At 37.7% G+C, this 27,129-nt stretch overlaps 1 protein-coding gene across 1 annotated transcript in view; it reads right to left on the reverse strand.

The window, feature by feature from the left end:
• HIPK3 (homeodomain interacting protein kinase 3) overlaps window positions 1–27,129 on the reverse strand; it is a 61,358-nt gene that overhangs the window by 14,370 nt on the left and 19,859 nt on the right. The window contains exons 3-7 of the mRNA XM_015831515.2: window positions 11,046–11,169; window positions 6,399–6,518; window positions 3,741–3,827; window positions 2,538–2,722; window positions 1,662–1,821 (exon numbers count right to left, since the gene is read on the reverse strand). Coding sequence (XP_015687001.1) covers window positions 1,662–1,821; window positions 2,538–2,722; window positions 3,741–3,827; window positions 6,399–6,518; window positions 11,046–11,169 — 676 coding nt within the window. The remainder of the gene's footprint in view (window positions 1–1,661; window positions 1,822–2,537; window positions 2,723–3,740; window positions 3,828–6,398; window positions 6,519–11,045; window positions 11,170–27,129) is intronic.

Raw genomic sequence — 27,129 nt, forward strand, 5'->3', positions numbered from 1 at the left:
GTTTTCTATGAGATTACTCCCCCACCCACATTCAAATGCAGCCAAGATCATCCATAGCAATTTTTTCAGGAAAAAAGTTATAGGTTGTCCTCGCTTAATGTCCACTCGTTCAGTGACAGCTCAAAGTTACAATGGTGCTAAACAAGGCAGACTTAAAAGGGGTCCAAGTAGTTATTATTATTATTATTATTTATTATTATTTATTGAATTTATATACCGCCCTATCTCCCTTACGGGACTCAGGGCGGTGAACAGGCGATAAGCTGTTGCAGCTGTTTCAGCGCTCCCATGGCCATTGTGGTTCAGATGCTTCATATTCAATTTGCAATTAGATGTCATGGTGTCCCACAATCACCATTTGTGACATTCACGGCCAGCTTACAAAAAGCAAAATGAATGGGGAAGTTGGCAGGTGACTGTGGGATGCTGCAACTGCCTAGGATTCACCTACAATTGGAGTTGTAGATTGGTGCTGTCATATGGTGTGTCACCTTAGGATCGTATTGCTCAGTGCCCTGGTTCCTGTTCCCAATTACCAGTAATGTGTACTGGTACTGGTACTTACACCTCTATCATTAAACATGCATTTCTTCGGTTAAAACATTAACCTTCCAGATAAATGGAAAAGATAATTTTGCATACAGAATAAACAGTTCAGTTTTTATACTGGAACAACTTTCCGGGACAGTAATTAGGACATTCATTTTTGTGGAATTCAAACCATTTTAACATCTACATATGCATAAATACATTACAACAGCACAAGTTTCTTTTTATTGCCAATTCTCTCTTTACAGCTTTACTTCTTGCTGGGGGGAGGGAGAAGGAGAGGGTTTTTTTTTTGAATTTTTTATAGCAAGTTCCACAGTCTCAAAAGGTTTGAAAACTCCTGTTCTAGAGAACAAATGAAATTACTGAACTTAGTTATTACTTCAGATTAGAGTTAAATGAAGACCCATCAGTGCAGCCCTCCTCCTTCTTGAGAAGGGATCAAGTAAGAAGCCAAATACAGAAGAAGGATAAATGCTGAAATGTAATCCCTTGTGGATTCTCAACTATTTATACTTTCAATCATGGAAAAGTCCAAGGAACGTCAGGCATGGCAAACAATAATGCTTATGGCTGCAAGCAGCCTCTCAGTACTTCTTATAACGACATAGCCTTCCAGATCTTCACCCAAGGGGAAACCTGCATGATTACTATGAAAACTGTCACGTAGCTATCTCTAAGGAGGAAATGTGAACATTCTATTTAAGGTTATACAAATAAGCATGGGAAAAATGAAGCACTTGCATTTCCTGTTTCCTATGTATCTCAAACATAGCCAATATTTCGCATGTAAATGAATGACGATACTAACATATTTATCAGGATACGTGTCTGTGGGTAAGAGCTTACATCAGATGAAGTGCTGATTTTTCTAACGTTTAATTTACTGTTCAATTCAAAGCATAACCAAGTTAAATTGCATAAAATACCCAATATATATATATACCCACACCATCCAACCGTGCACTGAACATGCAGATTCATATCTTTCTTATTGAAAGTCTCTCTTTTTCTACAACTTTGATGATTCTATTACAAACTTGCACCATTCTAGAATCTCAAGATAGAGATAAAGGGAGAAAGAAAGCTTTTGTCAAATTAGAAATACTTACCTGGTTCTGTACTGCGCCAATCTTGGTGAAATTAGGCATCAGACCTAGTGTGTTGCTTGGAGCAACTGGTCCCAAATGTATTGTTTTATTGCAATTACTTATCTCATATGAATTTGACCGGTACTTGCAAACATCCATGATATGAAAACACGATTTCACACTGTTGATGAGAGAAGGAAAAAGGAATTGTCAGAAAGATTGAAGTACTCCATATCCTAGAGTCAAACTGAGTTTTAAAAGTAGCTAAAATGTGTACTCGTTGTGGTACTCACTGACTATACCCCAGCAATTAGATTTTATGTTTAAAAGGCAGAGCATCTTGCTTTCCCGCCTCTACACTATTAGAAAATTATGACTTCTCCCTATACTAGTATTTGACACTATGCCAACAGACTACATCTGCATTATAAATGAGAACATTATTAAGGCAATTTTGATTATGCGCGGTTGTACAAAATACACAATCAAGTGAGTAAAGTTTCATTTGTATTCCTGGTGATTTCATGGACACCAACAGGTTACCACTGCCACCTTGCGGGATATCTTTTTTTTTTACTTCTCAGTTAGCTCTAAAATTCCTTGGAGGCTTCCCCCTTTAGTACTAACCAGGCCCAAACAAGGCCAGTCAGATGCTGCCTTTTGCTGAAACATGTGAAAAAACACTTCTAACCTTCAGGCACGTATTAGCCATCTGAAAACTGCCTGTAACATGCTGCCTCAACTGTATCATCATAAAATGAACACTCATGTACTGAAGAGACCATGGTCGGGAGGTTTTCCAGAACCCAACACCACAGATCATACATAACACATCATGTTTCACCAGTGAAAAAGGCTCAACCAGGATCATTATAAAAAGTGTTTTATAGGACATACTGGTTGCTGTGAGGAAAATCAAGGAGGTGCTTCATGGTAACAAAAGGATGGCTCAGTGTGTCAACCGGAGTGATTCTCAAGTTAGCATCAATCAACAGCATTTTCTTTAAAAGACTGACAAACTCTCTTCTGTCTGCTTTCTCTGCCAAAAGATCACTTCCATCTAGATCCATCACCATGTTCACCTAGCATTGAATAATTAAATGCAAAAGTTTGCTTCATGTTGTTTTCCAAATAACTATTAATAAAACAGCATCATACAACAGAACTATAACATCAACAATAGCAAGTTCTATAAATCTGAATTAAATCCAGAAAGATTTCATTCTACATTACATTACAGCCCTTATATCTCACTTTTTGTCTAGAAATTCAAGGTCTCCCCATTTTTACTCCCTTGAACAACACCTTGGGAAGTAGACTGGGAAGAGAGTATGGCTCTGGAGCAGTGTTTCTCAACCTTGACAATTTTAAGGCATGTGGATTTCAACTCCCAGAATTCCACAGCCAGCAATGCTGGCTGTGGAATTCTGGGAGTTGAAGTCCACATGCCTTAAAATTGTCAAGATTGAGAAACACTGCTCTGGAGGCTTTCAGACTTCAATACAGTGACCTGGATCAAGTTCAATAATGTTATATTACAGTTTGTAGTATAGCCTACTGTGTTATTCAGAAGAGTGATAAATAGCAGTAGTCAAAGAAATATAGGAACTGCTAATAAGGAAATAGCTTGAAAGTATCACAGGTTTAAACAGAACAAGTGTACTTCAAGTGCCAGATCAAAGACCAACTCCACTGGTTACTGTATTAGTTTAATAGTATTATAACAAAGAACCATTCACACTACAAAGCAAAGGACACTAAACATGGCAAGGACGTACTTTTTAATATCTAGATTTTCAAAATTCTTGGAGGCATGGAATTTTTATACATTATTAACAATATGGGATGGGATTGAGGCAAGAGGCAAACTGAATTACTTAAAAAAGTAAAATTCCATTAATTTCACATGCAGTGATAGAACATGCAGATGAATACAGAAATCTGGATATCATGCAATTCAAAGTGCTCCCTGTAAGCAAAACTCCAGATAAAACAAAGGGGAGAACTTTAAAAAGTGAACAGAGAATATTTACTACAAAATAAATTGGAGGCAAAAGGCTCTTAATACAAAATATTTCAAATGTATACACATGTACTCACATGCACTATATCATCCAAACAGTTGAAAATGTATTTCCGGGCTTCTTTGGATTTCATACCTGTTTCACCTTCATGTTCTTCCAGTGTCTTCAAAAATGTGAAGGTAGGGGAAAGATGCATATATTATTCTTAATATACTAGTGTTCCGTGCAGAAAACTGAACAGTAGAGATTACTATGCTTTCTTTTTACTTTTTCAAAATATATGGACATTTCCAAATACAAAGAGTGTTGTGTTTAAATTATACAATACCACACAACTCTTTTGTTTAGAAAAACATAAAAATGATTCCTGGTTACCTTGTCAATATTGTTTCTTGGAATTTTCAGAAACTTTCCTGGATCTTGCACTGCTATAATCATAACAAATTTAACACCAATCTAAATGCGATCAGGAAAATGCAGTATTTAAGAATGTCGTATGTATGTATATAGGTAACTGCACTTGGCGTATGTAATCATGTTTGACATCTATGTTTGGATTTTGCTTGAATTTACATAGGCAGATTAACTCGAAGTTTCAGTAGTATTCCTATAAAATGAGAATATGACTTCCCTTGCAAAGAGGCTGTAAACCAAGGATAATTAGAATCCCTGGGTCTGAAAAATGTGATAAATTAATATTCACTGCAACAAGTATTATTTTGCAGGTCATTCTCAACTTATGAGCAGTCAGTTAATAACTGTTTGAAATTATGACAGGCTCAGATTGAGTGCTTTATAGCACGTAAAGCACTTCTGGCCATTGTAAAATGTCATGCCACAACACCCCAGCTAGCATGTAACTGCATTTTGGGTGCCTGGCAATGGACTCATCTTTATGACTGGTTGCGGCATCCTATGGTCACATAACCACAACTTACCATTTTTTTTGCCAATTTCTGGCATTTTTGCCACTTTCTGGCAAAAAAAAAATGGCCATTCAAAAAAAAAGGATTTACATTTATGACACATTTGCTTAAGAAACTCAAATTAGCTAATGACTGTGGTGATTCATTTAATGATTGCTGCAAAAAATGTCATAAAATCAGGACCAGAAATATATCCCAATTATAATTTTAAGTTGAGGATTACCTCTATTTGTAAGTTTTCCTAATGGAAGGTCTATTAGTTATATTATTCCGGTGGATACAGGACAAAACTTAACTTTTATATTTTGTATATTTGGGGAGGGTTGTATTTTTAGGTTAGAAATTGAATACTTCTTTTTGAGGGGGTTGCAATAAATCTGTCTCACAACAAAGGTACCAAGTGCTGTTTCTCCATCTTTTTTTTATCTGGCTTAGGGTAGAATAATAGGAAATTCTATCTCTGGAAAAGTAGAAAGATAGGGGACATATCTGTTGTAATGCATTCCAGAGTAAGTTATAGGTAGAATTTAGTTACAGCATATTCAAACAAGTAGAGAACTGGCCCTAATCTGGATCTTTTATAGCTCTAGATGTATGCTAAATTTATTAGAAAGCATAATGGATTTTTGAACGCTGCATTCTATATTTCACTTCGGTGTTAACTCTACAGTATGCAAATTCCTAATGTTATTTCTTTCATAATATGAGTAAATCAAAACTATCCCAGTCTCCTTCATAATAAATGGACATATATGACATCGAAAAGGCTTTTCACAATGGAAACTTTTATTTAGAAGAATGAAAAACTTTGTATTGATGACTCTACCTAAGACACCAGAAGTTTATAAAATTTATAAAAACAATCAACCATTTAAATAAATAAAATGCACAGAATTCATAATATAAAATTAACAGTTGTTAACAAAAAGATACCATCACAGTACAAAATCAACAATCCACCTGGCATTCCCATTCGAACAGATACTCCAAAAAGCTCAATTTTTAACTACTCTTCTAAGTCCATCCAGGTGGATGCCAACTGCCAGAGGAAAAGACATTTAATAGAGATGGAGACGAGTGAGACAAACCTTCAACATCCTGGTTTTTGGGAGATGCAAATTAGACAGGTCACTCCTAACTGAAGTATGCAATACTGGAAGCATCTGGGCTCCATAAGTTAACATTAGCACTTTGATTTATATTTAGAAGCTTACCAGAAACCACTACAGCAAACACAAAATTGGAGGTGTATTTTACTGGTCAATAAACAAGCCAGTACATTTTGCACCAATGTAGCTTCAGATAGTCTTCAAAGGCAGCAACATGTAGAGTGTTGTAGTCAATTCTGGAGCTTAGTTAGTGAAGCAGAGTCCTTGGAACAAAGTCTGCTTCAGAATTTAAAGGCATCCCTCTTTATACACCCATATAAGATTTACATTGTCTTGATAATTTGCTGCTTTTATAAGCCTCGAAGCCTTTATGTTGTTTGAAAAATAATTTTCTTTCCAAGTACAAGTTATATTGTTATGCAGTGTCCAGGATATTTTGAACCAAATAATGGCATCCAATTGCTATTGTAAATAAACTCAACTGAACATTATTTCTGCTTGAATCCCAATGTTCATTGTTGGGAAACAAATCAAACAATCCAAGCAAAATTGTGTTTTCCAAATCATTATCCATAAAGGGAAGACATTTCAGAGAGAATAGTAACAAAGTATCTCTTGTATGGCTCAGTAAATTATCTCCAAAATACATAGCCAAAAGCATAGAACACAGGAACTTGTCCTCATGAGGACTATCACTACCTTTAATCTCCAACCAGAATATGGCGCATCTTTTTCTCTACAGAAAAATCGTGTGGTCTTCGTTCCAAGGTTCAACAATTGCTCCGCAGGAAATCCTTGTGTTTGTGAAATGTAGCGAATCTATAGAGAAAATTATCACAGTACTTTTTTTCACCAATACATACACATCTATCAATTTTAGAACCTAAACAAGCACTTCACTGTACTTAATATAATTATAGATTTTCACTCTTGACAATATCACAATAGCTCAAGAACAGGCTATAATAGAATATTTGAATGTTGCATTTAAACAGACCTTAATATTCCATTTAAACAGAGGCAATATCCAGGATTATTTTAGCTAAACACCTTCTGAACAAGCATATATTGAAGTATCTCAAATCTGACAGACTTTCAGAAGTGAGAGTGACATGTCTGAGCCTTGTTATCTGGGAGGAGGAGGAGGAGTCAGTTGCTCGAGGAAGGTGATAGGGTCCTTGGGATTGTGAGCTCAGTCACCTTTGTTCTAGATCCATGACACACCTGAGAGGTGGCATGTTGTTGAGTCCAGGCAGTGATTAATGCCTCCTTACCAGAAGGGAGTGGTATCACCTGCCCTGAAGGAGGTGGTGGTGCACCCTCTTCTCAAGAGGCCATCTATGAACCCCACAATTTTTGACAACTTTCATCCAGTCTCCACTCTTTCCTTTTTAGGGAAGGTTGGTGAGAGGGTGACTGGCATACACTACAAAGAGCCCTGGATGGGTTCAGACCAGGGCACAGCACTGAAATGACATTGGTCACATCCAATGACCTTTGGAGGACTCAGGATGGAGATTGTGTGACCATTCTGGTCCTTCTAGACCTCTCAGAGGCTTTTGATACCATTGATCATAGTAGCCTTGTGGACTGGCTTCAGCGGTTGGCAATGGAAGGCACTGTGTTACAGTGGTTCTCCTTCTTCCATAGGTGGTTCTAGTCTGGCTTCAGCGGTTGGCAATGGAAGGCACTGTGTTACAGTGGTTCTCCTTCTTCCATAGGTGGTTCTAGTCAGTGCTGTTAGGAGAGGAGATGTCAAGCCATAGGCCCCTGCAATACTTTTCACCCCTTCTTTTTAACATCTACATAAAACCTCTACGGCAGGCATGTCAAACTGCCAGCCCACAGGCCACATGCGTCACACCGAAACCATGCCCACCCCATTGCCAGCAATGGGGAAAAAGTCGGGATACGTTGTGTGATGTCACGAATTTGACATGCCTGCTCTAAGGGATCTCATCCATTGATGTGGGGTTTGATATCAGTATGTTGATGATATCTCCATTGCCAGCTAGCCAAATGATGCTCTGCAGTGCTAGCCAAATGCCTGCAGGCTGTAAGGGTCTGGATGGAGAAGAACTGGCTTTGGCTCAACCTGGCAAGATGGAGTGATTATGATACTTCATCTGTGACTCTGGATGGGGGTCCTGCTGGAGTCACAGCTCCTGCTCAAAGAGCAGTTGGCAGTCCTGATTAAGAGGGCATTGGACATATTCACTTAGTGCACCAATAGTGTCCTTTTCTGGACCTGGAAGCCTTGCTCATGGTTAGTCATGCTTTGATCACCTCTTGTTTGGATTACCGAAATGCACTCTATAAGGAGCTGCCACGTAGAATTGCCACTTCAACTGATCCAGAATGAAGCAATGTGCACAATGGGGGGGGGGCAGATTTGTCCATATTACACCTATGTTGCGTGACCTGCACCACCTTCTGGTTTCTTTCCAGATGCAAATCAAAATGCTGATCCCTATGGAATATTCTGCCTCTACCCTCCTAAGTAATCTGTAAAGCTTTGAAGACCTGACTTTTTCTCCAAGCACTGGGATAAGATTAGATACTTGCACATCAGGAGTTTGACTTGGTGCCAGGTGTTTTTTTTTAATGCGTTTAGTTTTAATATGGTTTTGTTTGTTGTTTGAAGTTGTGATTGGGAGCCACCCAGAGTTGGTTATAAGATGGGTGGCTGTATAAATGGTTTAAATAAATAAATGTTTGATGTTTTTATATTGTGATATGGTTTTAACTGCTATTCTTGTAAGTTCCCCAGAGTCATTTTTTGTGAGGTGGGTGGCTATATAAATTGACTAAATAATAATGAATAATACTACTGACATGCTAAAAATACAGAGCTATAGATCCTTCTATCCTTGCAAGCCTAGAATGAAATGGAGATGTACATATGATATAAACTAGCAGTATGTTTTTCCTCATGCATTTATACGTACAGTTATACAGTTAACTATTTGTTATAGTTTTGCTTTTCAAATTACATTATTCACCTGTACATTTATATAGTTCATCCAGAAAACTGTATAATTGAAAACTCTTTTATTGAATTCAGTCTAACTATATTCTAGTCCTGGTTGCCTCTGTTAAATGAGGGCCGCATTTATTAAGCAAGGACCTTAATTCCTGCCAATTTCCCCACAGACTNCATGTTGTTGAGTCCAGGCAGTGATTAATGCCTCCTTACCAGAAGGGAGTGGTATCACCTGCCCTGAAGGAGGTGGTGGTGCACCCTCTTCTCAAGAGGCCATCTATGAACCCCACAATTTTTGACAACTTTCATCCAGTCTCCACTCTTTCCTTTTTAGGGAAGGTTGGTGAGAGGGTGACTGGCATACACTACAAAGGGCCCTGGATGGGTTCAGACCAGGGCACAGCACTGAAATGACATTGGTCACATCCAATGACCTTTGGAGGACTCAGGATGGAGATTGTGTGACCATTCTGGTCCTTCTAGACCTCTCAGAGGCTTTTGATACCATTGATCATAGTAGCCTTGTGGACTGGCTTCAGCGGTTGGCAATGGAAGGCACTGTGTTACAGTGGTTCTCCTTCTTCCATAGGTGGTTCTAGTCAGTGCTGTTAGGAGAGGAGATGTCAAGCCATAGGCCCCTGCAATACTTTTCACCCCTTCTTTTTAACATCTACATAAAACCTCTACGGCAGGCATGTCAAACTGCCAGCCCACAGGCCACATGCGTCACACCGAAACCATGCCCACCCCATTGCCAGCAATGGGGAAAAAGTCGGGATACGTTGTGTGATGTCACGAATTTGACATGCCTGCTCTAAGGGATCTCATCCATTGATATGGGGTTTGATATCAGTATGTTGATGATATCTCCATTGCCAGCTAGCCAAATGAGGCTCTGCAGTGCTAGCCAAATGCCTGCAGGCTGTAAGGGTCTGGATGGAGAAGAACTGGCTTTGGCTCAACCTGGCAAGATGGAGTGATTATGATACTTCATCTGTGACTCTGGATGGGGGTCCTGCTGGAGTCACAGCTCCTGCTCAAAGAGCAGTTGGCAGTCCTGATTAAGAGGGCATTGGACATATTCACTTAGTGCACCAATAGTGTCCTTTTCTGGACCTGGAAGCCTTGCTCATGGTTAGTCATGCTTTGATCACCTCTTGTTTGGATTACCGAAATGCACTCTATAAGGAGCTGCCACGTAGAATTGCCACTTCAACTGATCCAGAATGAAGCAATGTGCACAATAATGGGGGGGGGGGCAGATTTGTCCATATTACACCTATGTTGCGTGACCTGCACCACCTTCTGGTTTCTTTCCAGGTGCAAATCAAAATGCTGATCCCTATGGAATATTCTGCCTCTACCCTCCTAAGTAATCTGTAAAGCTTTGAAGACCTGACTTTTTCTCCAAGCACTGGGATAAGATTAGATACTTGCACATCAGGAGTTTGACTTGGTGCCAGGTTTTTTTTTTTAATGTGTTTAGTTTTAATATGGTTTTGTTTGTTGTTTGAAGTTGTGATTGGGAGCCACCCAGAGTTGGTTATAAGATGGGTGGCTGTATAAATGGTTTAAATAAATAAATATTTGATGTTTTTATATTGTGATATGATTTTAACTGCTATTCTTGTAAGTTCCCCAGAGTCATTTTTTGTGAGGTGGGTGGCTATATAAATTGACTAAATAATAATAATACTACTGACATGCTAAAAATACAGAGCTACAGATCCTTCTATCCTTGCAAGCCTAGAATGATATGGAGATGTACATATGATATAAACTAGCAGTATGTTTTTTCCTCATGAATTTATATGTACAGTTATACAGTTAACTATTTGTTATAGTTTTGCTTTTCAAATTACATTATTCACCTGTACATTTATACAGTTCATCCAGAAAACTGTATAAGTGAAAACCCTTTTATTGAATTCAGTCTAACTATATTCTAGTCCTGGTTGCCTCTGTTAAATGAGGGCAGCATTTATTAAGCAAGGACCTTAATTCCAGCCAATTTCCCCACAGACTTTGCTTGAGTGAAACTGGCAGGTAACATTGGAAATCATGATTATGTAACTGCAGAGATGCTACAACTCCAAGGAAATATCTTAAGTTCTCTTCATTCAACACTTGTAATTCTGAATGGTTGCTGAATGAATGGTCATAACCCAAGAACTACCTGTACTTGAAATTCACAGGAACAGCCTTACTATTGACTGGATGTGCATTTAACTCAGTTACCATAATATGTTTATACTTCATACACTTCTTATCACAGTAATGAAATTTAAATTCCCTACTGACCAAATTACAGTTTTAAACAATTAAAAAAAGTATTCTTATAGCACCAGTGCAGTCTCTTTTACCTGATCATATTCAAGGGCTCCTGGATATAGTGGCCATCCAAGGAAAAGCTCAGCAATCACACAGCCCAAGGACCACATGTCTATGGCTTCACAGAATGGCAAACCCAATATGATTTCTGGTGCTCTGAAAACAGAAGTGGCACAATGGCTCATTGCATTGGTTTTATATATAAATAATAATAAAAACATACATATAATATTGAAATATCAAGCCACGTAGAATTTCTGTTCCTGCAACATAAAGAACTTTACATTATGCCTTCCTCCTCCTTTTTCAGTTTAATTCAGTTTACATGACACTGAAGTTGCCTACTGGATGTTATCTTGCTTCGTGATAAACTATTTGAGGAATTCAGTGTTTGGGCTATGCTTTTCTTAGTTGATAGTTAGCATGTAAGCATATTAATAACCTTCTCTTTTCTGCAGTAAAAGCCTATGAAGAATTCAGCTTATATCTGGATTTTTCTTATCTACCCCATTCATTACTTTCTCTGGATATTTATTACAATACAGAAACAATAACTGGATTTTCAAAAATGCCTGGGTGACATTCCAGTGGGGTGCCATGCAAATCAAAATGACTCTTCAAAAGGTTTGCAAAAGGAATACCAAAGACAGCTGCTAACTCAGAAACTTTAACTTATGCCATCTTGAAAAATAGAACTCCTAAATATTTAAAAGTTATGCTTCACATCCTAATGTGGTGTGACACCCATGGTGAAGAAATTTCTCCATGAAAAGCCAAAAATGGTAGCAGCATAAGGTCTTTGTTGTGGTTGGTTCTTTTACTTTGAATTTAAACAGTGTAACTATGTCTGAAATGATGGAATTGCTATTTTTAGTCTAATCTTTATGGAGCAAGAAAAAAAATATTTCTGAGGATGACAAATACCCCTATGTCATCACTCTGGAATGTTTTTAATATTCTGGGTAGATTCTTCCATTAATATAAAATTACCCTATTCATTTCTTTTACATAATGATTTAATGTATTTCTTATAACTTCCTACTTTATCTTTTAAACAAATTAACGTATTTCACATTTTGTACTGGTTCATGCTTCACACCAATGAATAGACAGATTTATTAAAGACTGAAATCATTCTTTCTATTGGAGGTGATCATTTGACTTACCGCTTTCTGTACCTTTCTAGCTGTGCAATATCCTTTCTGGAGTATGGTGCCCAAGATTGTACCCAATATCCCGAATATAACCATAATCAAATCACATATTCATACTTATTTTTCAACAATCTCTATAAAATATGTATTTTCACACAACCATGTATGATTAATGGAAACATAGTTCCTAGCAATTACAAATAACATGTTTATAGGTCATGGATAGGCTATCTGTGACTCCAAAATGCTTACCTCCCAAAATTAATGGCATATGTGCCTGAAAACTTCCAAGTGTATAAATTACTTGGAAACTGTCCTCTCTAGGGAGGGAGGGAGGGAAAAAGAAAGGGTATAAAGACTGAACTGAACCAGTTAGTATTCATTCATTTATTCCATCTGCCCACCCATCCGTCACCCTGCAATGGTGCCAAATGTATGTAGAGGTAACCCTCACTTAACTGTTCAAAGTTATGTTGGCACTGGATCATGGGACTAATAAACTGGTCCTCAATGTTTCAACTGTTACAGCACCCTCCTACAATCACATGAAAAAAATTCAGGCACTTGGCAACCAGCTCACACTTACAGCTACAATGTCTCATAGTCATGTGATTGCCATTTGTGACCTTCCTTGCTAACTTTCAACAAGCAAAGGCAATGGGATATAGCAGGAAAAGTTGTAAGTCAGTTAGATACATCTCCCCCATGCCTTTCTACACTCTCATATGCCATCCCCTCCTTCCCTCTTTTCTTGCATATACACGCGCGCTGCATCCTCCTTTTCCCCTTTGCTTATACACACGGCGCCTGCCTTCCTCCCCGAATTTGCATCCATCTACAACATCTCCACTCCCTTATTCACATGCAATCTGCACCAGGATTTCCAGATTCTTCTCCACCCTCCTGTTAGCACCTCTGCACTCTTTACCTGGGACTCCCCCCATTTCCTGCTTTAATGACCCACATGTCTCAAGTTACACTCCCCCCCCGTCTCGATTGCCGCTATAAGCAATGTGTCATGTGACATTATGCTTTATGGCATCACTTAGCAATAGCGATCCCAATCCCGACTGCTGTCATAACACAAGGACTACCTGTATACGATGCACATTATCTTTTATAATGAAGCTTCCTTTTGTCTTTTCATCCTATTCCTGGAAAGAGTCAAAATCTACACCTTTTTATTGAGTTCTACTAGAAGTACTACATTTCCACAGAATTTGCATGAGGAGATATTGTTAAAAGAAGCAATAGTGCACAAATTTAATTTGTCAACAATGTAAATCAATTTGTATCTCTTGTTTCAGGTGACACATTTTGCTATCAAGTGTCATAAATGAGCAAACTGAATGGCAGGTAATGAAAGTGCAGAATCACAAGTGGACTAAAACTGAAGTAGCTTCCTCTAAATATTCCTGTTGCTATTTACCTATTCTTTTTTGAAGAAATTGGTAATAATTATAGATGCATTATCATTCATACAATAGTTCACTTGTTATTTGCCAAAGTAATTTAACATAAACCAGCTAACTCCAATTAGTTCAAACCATTCTTTTATATCCAGATTTAGACTAACACTTCTTTAACTTGGGGGGTAAAAATATACTTACAGATAATCCTTGCTTAGCTACAATTGTAACTAGCAAGTTAAGTCGTTAAGCCAAATAGCGACTGTGCTTGTGATCTTACTTAGTTTTCTTTGCTTTACAGACGTGCAACGATCACAAAGTTATTTTTACATCACACTTGTACCTGTGAACTGTCACTAAATGAGGACTAGTTTTATTTCCATTCTATTCAAATGGAGCACTTGGGTGATTTTTAATTTAACGTGTATAAAACAAAAACACTAAGTGTAAATAGGGTAAAACACAAGTAATAAAATCACTGATCTATGGATTTGAATTCACAGATTTTCTAATAGTAGTGGGAATGGGAAATAAAAGACAACCCTCAAGGAAATATACTCTGTAGATGGAAGCAATGCATAAGAAGGCCCCCTTCTGCATGCCCAATATAAATCAGGGATTTCTCCTGCAGCCTCTAATTAGCATGAATGTATATTTTCCCAATAATGTTTACATTGGTATGTTAATCATACATGTGAGGCTCAGATTATATTTTCAGAATCAAATGCTTTTTGATGATCATACAGGCATAATTCACATAAAATAATAACATCTAATCACAAGATGATTTTATTATGACTATATAAGACCATACATTTTTAACAATTTGGGAAGTCTAATTTATAAACTAAGTGGCAACGTTTTGATGCATTCCAATTATGTATGAATAAGTATCTTCTATTTTCATAATTGCTGATCTTTTTGAAAGAAGGCACATTTGGGCAGATCTTTTGTCACTGTTTCTTAGCAGAAAGGGACAACTCACCACAGCCAACTCGCCGTGGCCCACTTGCCATGGCCAACTTGCCGCAGACAACTCACAACGGCCAACCCGTCGCAGGACAACTTGCAATGGCCAACTCTCTGTGGGACAACTTGCTGTGGGGCAATTTAACAATTCAATTTAATTATTCAAAATAAATTACAAATTATTTTAAATTTTGTCATTCACATTTCATTTTGCCCCTATTTTTGCATCCCTTCTTTAATGATTCCATTCCACCATTTCTTTGATATTAGTGTAACTCTTGTCCTGCGGTGAGTTGGCCATGATGAGTTGTCCTACAGTGAGTTGACCGCAACAAGGTGGTGGTGGCAAATTGGCTGTGGCTATTTGGCTGTGGCGAATTGTCATAGACCCATTTCTTAGTCCCTTGCATACTTAACAAAGCTTCTTGGATTATGTATCTTTTAATTTTCTTTTAACAACAACTTGTGGGTCAGCCTCCCATCTTGCTTAATTTAAGCCCATGTGTAATTATTACTTTCAATCACTAAATTTAGGAAAGTTTATATGAGCTTTCAAGTGATGGCACCCCTCCTTATAAGTTGGCAGGTAAGAGTACCTAGAATTCATTCATGTACGAAAAGGTTTTTTAAAATAAGTAGAGTTCTACCAACTGATTTTAAAAATTACATTTCAGGTGTTGTGTTTGCAGTTGTTACCTTTTCCTGCAAGAAGCTGCAGTAATGTATTGTACGAAATATTAGTTTCTGACTTGTTAATCAAGTCAGTATATATGACAGAACATTTTCCAGCTATTATTTTAAACTACCGGTAAATAATAAACTAACGTATCAGAAACTTTTGTGACAGATTGAGTAGAAGCCAACATGCTGGCCAAAAATTTGTATTGCAGACAAATGCATTCTGATGTCTGTATTTATTTAATAGAGAAACAGAATAATCTGTCATCCTTTAAAATTGATCATATATACTTCAGTAAATATATATGGCATTATTCAATAAATATTTAGATACAACTAAATGATGCTCATGTTTACATATAATTTTAATAAGGGATAATTTTACCTACATAATTAGTATATTTCCCTAAGAAAGTCTTTCCTCTTTTTTGGACTAATACAAGTAGTCCTCGAATTACAACCACAAATAAGCCCAAAATTTCTGTTACTAAGCAAGACACTTGTTAAGTGAATTTTGCCCTATTTTATGACCTTTCTTGCCATAGTTGTTAAATGAATCACTGTAGTTGTTAACTTAGTAACATGGATGTTAAGTGAGTCTGGCTTCCCCACTGACTTTGCTTGTCAGAATGTCGCAAAAGGGGATCACATGATTCTGGGACACTGCAACTGTCTTAAATGTGAGTCAGTTGCCAAGTGTGTGAATTTTGATCACGTGACCATGGGGATGCTGCAATGGTCGTAGATGTGAAAAATGATAAGTCACTTTTTTCAGTGCTGTTGTAACTTCAAACGGTCACTAAGCAAACTGTTCTAAGTCAAGAACTACCTGTACGCTATTGATGGTTAAACTCCAGTACTGAGATAGTATTAATTCATCCTTTCATGAACAAAACAATCAAGCTTTTTTTCCTATTCAATATGCATATCTGTTAAAATACGTTATTCCTCTGCAAAGTCAAGCTTAAAATTGTTTCCATCAATATTCAAGAGTCACGTAACTCAAATTTATCTAATAAAATGAAATCCAATATACCAAGTTTTAAATTATATAATTATTTGTAAACTGCCCCATCACTAAGGTGAGATGGGGCGTTTAGAAATTGATTAATAAAACATAATGCAAGACTAGAGTTTATAATCACAAAATATTACAGTTAAATTTCAGTAGGAACAATAGTTCCTTACATTTTATGAGAGTGGAATTACCTTAATTTTAGATAGAAAGTTCCTTTGGGGGACACATTTTTTCCCTATGAACCCTCCTTAGACTGGAAGGCCCAACTGAGATAATTCTTTTCTGTGATAGTTTGTTTGTAAAATTTAAATCATAATTTCCTATTCTAATGTACAAGATGGGGGGGCGGGGGGACAAAAGCTAATGGAACTAGTTGATGTTGGTTTATTGCTATGAAAATTTCTGAGGGTGCCTGAGCATGTTGCTGATACAATCATAGATTATGTTCATTTGATCCTAGCCAATATAGGGTCCTAAAACCGCCATACTGTATAAATAATATGTGGAATTCTGGTAGATCTATTATGAGACAGAGAGGGGGAAATGACTTGAATCAGTTAGACATGTCAGCCCTATGAACTGATACAGACTAAACACTGGCTTTCTAGGGTTACTATAGAGATTACCAGTTCTCGTTACTATATGCACTCTCTCACACCATCCCAAGAGCTGGTTGTACTACTTCACTTTGGGCATTTTACCAGCGAATATAGATTGGGGACTGAATAGATTCAGGCCTGCACAACTTGTGGAGGAAAAAGGGCCACACTGGTAAATTTAAAATAATCACAGGCCACAAAGTAATACCTGGCTTGTCGATCAGCTGTTTGGTGGCTAGTGGAGCGCTGGCAACACTGGAGCTGGTGATGTCGGTGAGGCCTGGAGGCATTGGAGGCGCTTGGCAGGGTTTCTTTTGGGCAGCAGGAGCAGATCCTTCCTGGTGGTGGCGACATCTGGTGGTGAATTTATTGAGTTTTTAAAAAACACTGGTGGGCTGCACAGGGCAGTTTGGTGGGCCACATGTTGCCCATGGGCCATATGTTGTGCAGGCCTGGAACAGACTTTGTTCAAGATCCATAACCCTAGAGGACTTGTTAATTAGTCCCCACCTTGAAAATTTCAGATTCACTAGTAAAAGGATTTCTCCTTCCAATATAAATAATGTACAAGAAGGTGTTCCTTAAATTATTTTTTTCCTTAAGTAAAGTCAACTGAAATCTTTTAAAATAATGGATAAGGTTATCTTGGTTATTGTTTTGGGCATATAATATTCCTTCCATTAATTTTTCCTATGGGTCCACTTACATTTAAGAATGCTGACTCTCTTTCAAGTTATCTAATGTGCATTTTCACTTATTCTAATTGCCACCACTGGTGATCTTCTAAAGCCAACAAGCTAAGCAATCTCTTTAACTTTGAAAAAAAGTATCTTAGCTAAATTAGCTGAGACCACATAACTTTTTAGTGTATCATTTAGCAATGGCTGGGTTCATATGTCTTAATAAGGAATAAGCTTATTTCAGGGTAATTCCACCTCCGACTTTGAATGGGCTTGTAAACCAGTTTCTTTAATCTAATGAACTGTGTTTATTCAATGACAATTAAGCAAACAATGGCTTAGTGTACTATATAAACTAGCCAAGAATATATTCTGTCAAATCCTCCTAGTTGGCGTCTCTTGGTAACATTTTTTATTACTTTATTTATTTATTAAATGTATATGCTGCCTCATGCAACTGGTATGATGTGATACGATAAAAGCTATAGAAATAGCTCTCCTGCATTTAACTTAACATTTATATGCAATGCATGAACTCTGGCTTGTCTACATCTCAACAGGTATTTATACCCCAAGATTGAATCAAAATTCTACATCAATATTCCAGATTCAAATATACACTTATTATAATATGTAATAGCTTCTTTCTGAAAGAATAAGTATTTTAATAACTTGCTAAGCAAAGAAGAAAGTGTTAATACAAAACAGAAAAGAACAATTAGCTTCTAGCTTACAGAAAGATTAATTTCTATAAAAATTATATATAAGAATTATAAAAGTTACTAATTGGTTAATAAAAGTCCAATCAAGTGGTTTGTTACATAAAAGATCAGCAATATTTCACATAAAATAGAAACAAACAGTATAAGCAGTAAGCTGAAGAGAAATAGGTTCTATGTAAATTGTAAATTCATTAGGTCTTAAAGGTTCAAGATACAGCTTAAATAAAAATCAGTAAATATATACTATGAGCAGGGCTTTTTTCTCATAGAACGGCCAGAACGGAGTTCCGGCACCTTTTTTGGATGGAACGTTGTAGGGTAGGCAAGGCGGGTTGTATGACGTGTGTGAGTTCCGGCACCTTTTTTTTTGGTAGAAAAAAAGCACTGACTATGCGTATGTGTGTGCATTTTCATGTCTTCTGCTACTGCTAGTTGTGAAACACGTGAAACTTGCATTTGTCAACTAGATTGCAGTGTTAGCATTGTTCCAGCCTCAGGTGTGCTCCTTGATGTGGAAGCCTCCTCATAGAGCTAACCAGATACTGCTGGATTGCAATTTTTATTATCTTTTCTATCAGCATTGACCAGGACTGAGGTACATTACCATTTCTATTCTCCACACATATCCCAAGCACAAAACTTATGCTTTGCATAACAGTCTTTAACTACTACGAGTCTTCAATTTTGATATTATTTTCATTTTCCAATATCTGTATAAAATATGTAGTTGAAAAAAAATTAAAGTATCTTATATGCAGTTAAGCATTTCAATCTATTCATTACTGTCATTTGAATTTACATAAGTACATACACAAAATATCGGTATGGTTACCTAACAACCACTTGAAAAATACACAAAAAAACCATACTTAAAGGTATTATTTTCCAAGAAGGGGTAGGAAAAATGGAGAAGAAATCAATGTACAAAAATTTAGCAGAGATCTGAAAATTAAAAAAAAGATAAACGCAGGAAAGGAAAACTACAGACAGATAAATTGTATTTATAAAGATGGTGTCAGAAAATCTAAAGCAAAAAAACAAAGATTTTTCTTACATGTTCAAAATAAAAGCTAGATTAAAGAATAAGTACTATCTGCTCAGTGCAAATGGGAAAAGTATAATCAATAATGAAAAAAGACAGAGCTAATCATCTCCTATTTTGAGTGAATTTTCCCTAAAACTAATCACTCAAAATTAGCGCAGAGTTTTAAAAACAAATCTTTTCAGAGTAAACATCCTTCTGTTTTTCTTTAGAATGACATGTAACTATTGGAAAACTAACAAAGTAGAAGACAGAATAGGTTTTTTTGATAGTTATTAAAACTGGAAGAAAATAACAGAATTAAGTTCAATAGAGATATATGCTAAGTTCTCACTCGGGAATGATTGTAAACTGTTAGGTTTTTAAAAAGGCCCCTGTAGAATTAGATCAGATCTGGAAGTTTCAGCAAAAGGGACAATTTCAATTTTCTTCTGGAATGCTGTATCATGTTTATTGAAGGAAGTAAATTCCAATTTGATATTCCTACTCCAGCCTCAATTTTGAAGGATTTTTATGCAAATCTATTTTCTAATCTTAACAAAAGCCTCTCATACAAACATACTGACATTTTAACCTTTGAAATATCAGAAATCAGAAATCATATTTATCTTTCAATGTCTAAAATCTAATAAGATGCCTTGAGAAGATTTTCTACTTCCAGAGCTCTTTAAGACTCATTGATTGGTATGCTCTATTATTAGCAAGGCTATTCAGGTTGCATTTCAGTCGATTGGGAAGTTGCCAGTATAGTCCCCCTATATAAAAAGGGAGACAAAGCTGACTCAAAAAACTATAAGCCTTATTAGAATTGTGGCTAAAATGTATACAAAACATCTGTTGAACAAAATACAGAACTGGGTAATGGAAAGAAATCTCTTGGTAGAGGAACAAGCTGGATTCAGACCCGAGCCTCCACAATAGACAATTGTTTTACTTTACACCATCTCTTAACAAAACAATTAACAAATTGCAAAAACCTGTTTACTGCATTTATAGATCTTAGTGCGGCTTGCGATTCTATACATAGAAAAATTCTGTGGATGAAACTGGCCAGCTTAAATATAGAATCCAGACTCTTTTTCTTGGTTTAGGTGCTCTACTCAAACACCCATTTATTTGAAAGTCCGGTCAGGTGTAATAGGTTCGCTACGAGTATACCCATCATCAGTATGGTGATGATACCAAATTATATATCTCCACCCTGGTGAATTAAGCAATGCCATAAATATCCTATCCTGGTGTCTGGAGGCTGTGAAGGTCTGGATGGGGAGCAAGAAACTTCAGTTAAACCCAGGCAAAACTTTTGTTTTCGGGGCCCACTGGTTCAAGGACCATGCCACCTTTGATGTTGGATATGGCTGTACAATCCAGGAGTCCTTGTAGGATCATGATTCCTGCTAAATGAACAGGTGGCATTTGTAGTAAGAAGTCCTTTGCACAGCTTCATCTTGTGCACCGTGTCAGTTCCAGATTGGCAGGTCCTTCTTACAATCATTCATGTTCTAGTCACCTCCAAATTGGACTATGCACTCTACATAGTACCTGGAAATGCAGAATAAATCAGCATAGGCAATGCCCAGTGTATATTACACTTCTGCTCTGCAAGCTGCACTAGCTGTGAGTTTGCTTCTAGGTCCAATTCAAGGTGCTGGTTTTAATCTTTAAAGCCCTTTGTGGCGTGGGAGTAGGCTACCTGGGGGATGTCTCCCTTGTATCAACTTGCCCCATTAGGTCTGGCAAAACATGGCATGCTACAGGTCCCACTGGCTATAGGCCTACATTTGGCGAATCCCAGGAGACATGCCTTTTCTGCTATGGTGCCCACCTTATGGAGCATCCTTCATCTTAAAATTAGATTAGCTCAATCTCTTTTGATATTGCAAAAGGCTGGGAGGCCCAGGCGTAATAACGTAATCAGAGACTGACTTAAAGCAGAAAGAAGAAGAAAAAGGACACATTTATGCAAATGAGCCTAAAGATGTCTTGATTAAAAGAAAAAAAAATATCAAATCCTATCTACAGCAAGAGCAAAAACAAGAGATGCATATGAGAAAACTATGGAAATGCCTTATTTTCATATTTATTAGATTTTTATTTCAGTCTTCCTCCATAAGCCTTTAGTGGCACATAATACTTGCTCCTTAAATTTTCCCCAACAACATAATGAGGCAGATTTGATTGAAAATGTGTGACTGACCCAAAGTCAAACAATGAGCTCCCATGCCCAAGTGTAGACTTGAAGCTAGGTCTCCTGGGTTGAACACCTTGACCATTATATCACTACTTTATTATTCAAAATAAAAATAAAAATGTATCTGTTTAGGTAAGCTACTTGAGAAAACCCAAATGCCAAAACAATAAAATCTCTGTTAATCAGCAGCATATTTAATTGTTACCCTCTTCAGTTTGTTTACATTTACACCAGCCAGCTGAACCAGATCATGTTTTCAACCTTGAATAAGAAAAAAAAAGTAGAGCCCAGATCATCTCCCCACCCAAGGTCATCCTCCTCCAACTTCTTGTCAGATGAAGCTTTTCAATTAAATGCAGCCTAACTTAACAAACTGCCTTTACTCACATAATAGCTGAGGCCTTCTTGACAGTAACTACACTTACAAACATAGCAGCTGACTTTGAGCAGACTGACCTTGAGCAAAATGAACACACTTAACTGCATATACTTCTGGCTTATTTCACTGCAGCGATGAAGCAGCCTCACCATCTATAGTAGTCAACAGTTTCTGATTACCACCCCCTGCCTATTTTAAGCTAACCCCCACAACATTTCAGTGATGCACAGTTCAAAGTGATAGAATAACATCTGAGGCAACATTCCAGCTCAAGTTGTTTACAGAGGAATCTTGGTCCTGTTCTCATGCACCGCTTTTTTCATCAATGGCTGCACTCTTGTTTTTATTTCCAAAGCCCAAATAAAGTATTTCAGAATAGTCCTTGAGCAACTAAATCAAAAGGAAATGTTCATTTATGGAAGTTAACTGAATCATAGCAACACTAGGATTTAGATGAAAGGTGAAAAACAAAGGTATTTTTTTCATTCATAATATCATACATACAGTGTTTCACATCTATAGTTTGTCATTAAGTCTAAACAAATGCCCACATCTAATTTCACCTTATTTGTGGGACTAATCATAAAACATTCTCAAATCAATATATTTAGACTATGTTTGTCCAAAATGACACAGCAATTCAAAGGGTCAAAAATTATTGCTGGTTTATTTTAAAATTACTTTTCACCAGGTATGTAAATGCCACTCTAATAAAACAACTAATCAATCAACCTTCATAATATCATTTTTCATCTAATCTTGAACTGGAAAATCCTAATACTAGCATTGTTGCTGTTCATTTCTTCAAAAAGAAATGTATATAGGAGTTTAAATAATTTTTGCAGCTTGGATCAGCTTCTAGAGGTTGTTCTCTGACAGCAAGACTCAAAGGAGATACCTAAAATATTTCCTGTTTAGTTCTCAACAGATATCCAAGTTCATGAACTTCCTCCATTTTAAACTCCCCTTCCCATCATTAATTCTTCATATACTGTTTCAACATATAAACAGTTCACTCCTAGTTACAGTTACAATAGTATGTATGCTTTCACGTATTGCTTTTTCTCCATATTTCTAGGATTTGATCCCACAAAACAGCAAATAAACCCACACCCAAAGAGCCCTTTAGCTTAAAAATCTATTGTTACTATAGGTGGTTAATTTAAAGTACAAGTATTATCTTAAATTTATAATTGAATAATCAGTTCTTAACTATTACCATATGACTAGTAGTCTAAAGTGAATTACAGTGGTGCTTTCTTTTTTATCTTACTCTATACTCAACTTTGGATGAAAAAATAATTTTATGCCTGTAACACTGACACTTTTTACTTTCCTTTTTTTATTTTTCTGTTCAATATTTTAAAGATTTTCAATACAATGTTGATAATTTTAATCATGTTATATAAACATTACTGAATTTAAATCTGCACTGAAATAATGTGTTGTGGTTCACAACATTATAATAAAATAAAATTTTAAAAAACTAAAATTTTGAAGAAACTTCATGATGATAAATATAGAATACATATACACATAATACATGCTGTAGAAGAAGTGTCTTGCTATTTTTCTATTTAATATTTAAAAAAATAACTTTTCAGCTAAATAATTTGCTATAAATTAGAGGTTTTCAAACTTTTTCAGTATATGGCAGGGTTTCCCAAACTGAGGTATACCTCCCTTTAGAAGAGGTAGACAAGAATCCAGGAGTAGTAATGAAAAAACGTTTAGATTCACTTTTTCCATAGTATCGTTTTCATTGTTGGTATTTGGGTTTCTAGGGGAAGAATATACAGTAAGATTACACATACAATACATATATACAATAAAGGAGGTGTGATAGCAAAGAGTTTAGGAACTATTGGGCAATGGAATCTGATAGTAATAAGTCAGGGCTGTCAAACTCAATTTCATTGAGGGCCGCATCAGCATTGTGGTTGCCCTTGGGGGTGTGTGGCCAGGGTGGGTGTGGCCTACTGGGTGGGCATGGATGGAGTGGGTTTGGCCTACTGGGTAGGCGTGGTCAACTCTACATCGTTCGCGTCAAGGGTGCCTGTGGGGGCCTGGGCAGGAGTGGGACAGATCTGAGGGTCTCTGGCAGAAGGGGGGGGGACCAGGGCAAGTGCCAAGGCATGGTCCATTTCTTCATTCCTCACAAAGGGTGACACCTCCCCAGCATGCACCCAGGGGGCGGGGCCGACACAGCAGGGGCTGGTTCCTCACTGTTTCTAGACAGACTTGTGGAGCTAAGACTGAATGCGTTTCAGCATAGATGGCCACTACAAAATTGTACATTGGCTCCCGGCCGGCCTGGGCCAGGGCCAAGGCAGCGGGGCCGTTCCCTCACTGTTTCCAGGATGGCTTCGCAGGCCACATGAAACCACTTCGCGGGCCGCATCCGGCCCCCGGGCCTTGTGTTTGACATGTCTGTAATGATAGATTTCTAATGATACAAAATTGGCTGGATTTATCTTTTTTTCCCACTGTGATTTACCTCAGAGGTCTCCAATCCTTCTTGGTTGGCGGACCAGAGGGAAAGGGAGGGGGAAGCATTTTACGAGCTTACAGGGCCACAAGCACGAGCGATGCAAACGGGGCAGTGCTAGCACCCGGTGTGACACTCGCTAGCACTGCCCGTTTTCACCATGCGGTGCCATTTTCACTGCAGCAATGGCACTAGCACGAGTGGGGGTGAGTGCGCACACATGTGCATGCACTGGCCAGCCTGTTCCACAGCCCGGTGGCCAGCAGGCCACGGCCCAGTAGTGGGCCATGGCCCACAGGATGGTAACCCCTGCTTTACATCATTTATGTGTCAATGAATTATTTGTATAATGCATTAGAAATTATATCCATTGATACAAATGACATTTCTTCAAAGCTATTTGTTACTAACTGAAGTACTGTCTGAAAGCCAACAGTCTTTCCTCGGTTAAAGACATGGACTCTCCACAATATAGTAAATCCACCACTAAAAATTTCAATGAATGACCATAGATGTTGTATGACTGTACTATTATCATTTACCCTTATTATTTTCTTTACTCCATCTTATTGGGATGATGATGGTGGTGGTGGTGGTGGTGTACATTGCTTTGCATGTACACTGAGAACTTCTACATAGGAGACAAATTCCTTGGGAATCTAATAACACTTGACCAAATAAAGTATTCTGATACAGGCAATGTGTTTTAAAAGGGGACGTATCAGGATGTGATTCTTTACAGTTAGTCCCCCCATTTAGCAATCAAAATTGTGAAGGGCAACTTGGTGATTAAACAAAGCTAAGTGAAATCATGATTGTGCTTATGAATTTACTGTAGCTTTCCTTCACAGACCTGCAAAGGTCATAAATGTGAGGATTGGCTGTAAAGTTAGTTATTCATCACTGTTATAAGTGTGAATGATCACTAAGCAACAACTACCTATATTTTTTCATATATTATTTTCTCTATCCAATCACTCAGAAACTATTGCAAACCTTAGAAAAACACATTTAAGAGTCCATCCTATGTCGGATCCCCCAAAATTCCCTTAGAGAAAGAGGCAGAGTATCAACAACTTATAAGACTTATGGAGAAGGGCCCATCATGACTGTCATCTATACAGTAATGCAAGAACCCAACAGCTAACTGACCCAAGAAAAGTCTCCCAAGAAAATCCAGAACCAGAAGGCTGGGAGTTCAGGGTGCTTGGGTGTAAAAATAAGTTCCTCAGCAGTAACAGGTTTGTTTATTGAATTTTTTACCCCGCCCTTCTCCTTACGGACTCAGGGCGGCTGAGGTGTCCTCAAATACAAGTCCTTACTTATAGTAACCTCTCTATCCAGTTAACCATCAGCTGCACAGTGCGTCAACTTTGAAAATGAGCATGGCTGTGGGCATTTTCCCTATTCATTTTCAGTTGACACATAGAAAGGGGGGAAGGGAGATTGCCAGTCAAAATAATCTTTTGTCCCATGGAAACCAAGGTCATCGGCTGCTTCCGAGACTGCTGGCTGAGTGTTTCATGAAAAGCCGACCAAGAAGATGTATTGGGGAATGTAGTTGCTTGCATAGCTTTAGAGGTGGGATTTCTTAACTGTATTGGTGAACTGTTACGTGTGTCTTCAGACTTGGTTTCACTTTTGATGTGCCAATACTTTGTAACTAAGAAACATGTTCTTTGAGGAATTTCCACGCCTCCGAGTTCTGCTTTATTTGTCTCTGTCTGTCGGAACCATGACACAGTGATCCAGACTCCAAAGGAGAAAAAGTAATTCAGAGCATGTATTGGTACACATACACACTTGTTGACACCTTCTTAAATGAGACTTTTTGAAGGGGATATCAACAGGTGCAATCTACACACCCATACAATCTCTTAATTACCTTTTCTCTTTGGAATTTGGATCACTGTACAGCCTTTCCAACCATTTAAGGAGCAGCTGGAGCCAAGAGAAGATTCTGCATTCATAAACAGAAAAACCTTCAACTTCAGAATAGAGCAATGCTGGAGCTATATTTGTATCAGAATTTTTTTTCTTTCTTGTCCCATTCCTGATCTTCAATTTCTGCCTGACTACATTTCCCTATGACCTGGTACCATTTACAGATGAAGTTACCACTTTCCTACTGAGTGCCATTGATTAATAAATCATAACAAGGATGGTTAGGGAATTAAAATCATTATAATTTCTGCTTTTTGTATTAGGATTCCTTTAGCCCAGAAGGAATAGATGATTACAGGAGAGACAGTTTTTGTCTCAGAGTTATGAGGGTTATAAGAGGGGTATGATGAAGCAAACTGAGCAGGACCATGTCATACATATCTGTATTATATTTGGCGAATGAAGTTTGACTTCTTTTGTAAAAGTTTACATTGCAGGGTTTTTTTCCCCTCGTTGGAAATGGTGGACAACCAAGTCATTGATTTTTAATCAAAGGAACTTTGGCATTATATAAAAAGGGGTAAAGAAGTTATAGAACAGGACTTTTCAACCAGTGGTACGGGTACCACCTGTGGTACATTGGCACCTGGCAGGTGGTACGCGACCATCCTAGAAAAGTGGTAGCAGGGAGGGGAATGAGCTGTGGCAGCACCGCACAAGCCTGAGTGAGAGATGGCTGAAGCTGCAGGGCTATCAGGGCTCAGCAGAAGCGCCAGGATCAGTGCCGCTTTCCAGCTGATCGGCGCTTCTTCGGGGCTGTCAGGGTTCAGTGGAAGCGCCAGGAACAGCACCAGGCTCCAGCTGGAGCTCGGCACTGATCCTGGTGCTTCTGCTGAGCCCAGA

Source organism: Protobothrops mucrosquamatus, unplaced genomic scaffold (genome assembly GCF_001527695.2).
Source record: "Protobothrops mucrosquamatus isolate PMUCROS unplaced genomic scaffold, P.Mucros_1.0 scaffold_19, whole genome shotgun sequence".
Classification (NCBI taxonomy): domain Eukaryota; kingdom Metazoa; phylum Chordata; class Lepidosauria; order Squamata; family Viperidae; genus Protobothrops; species Protobothrops mucrosquamatus.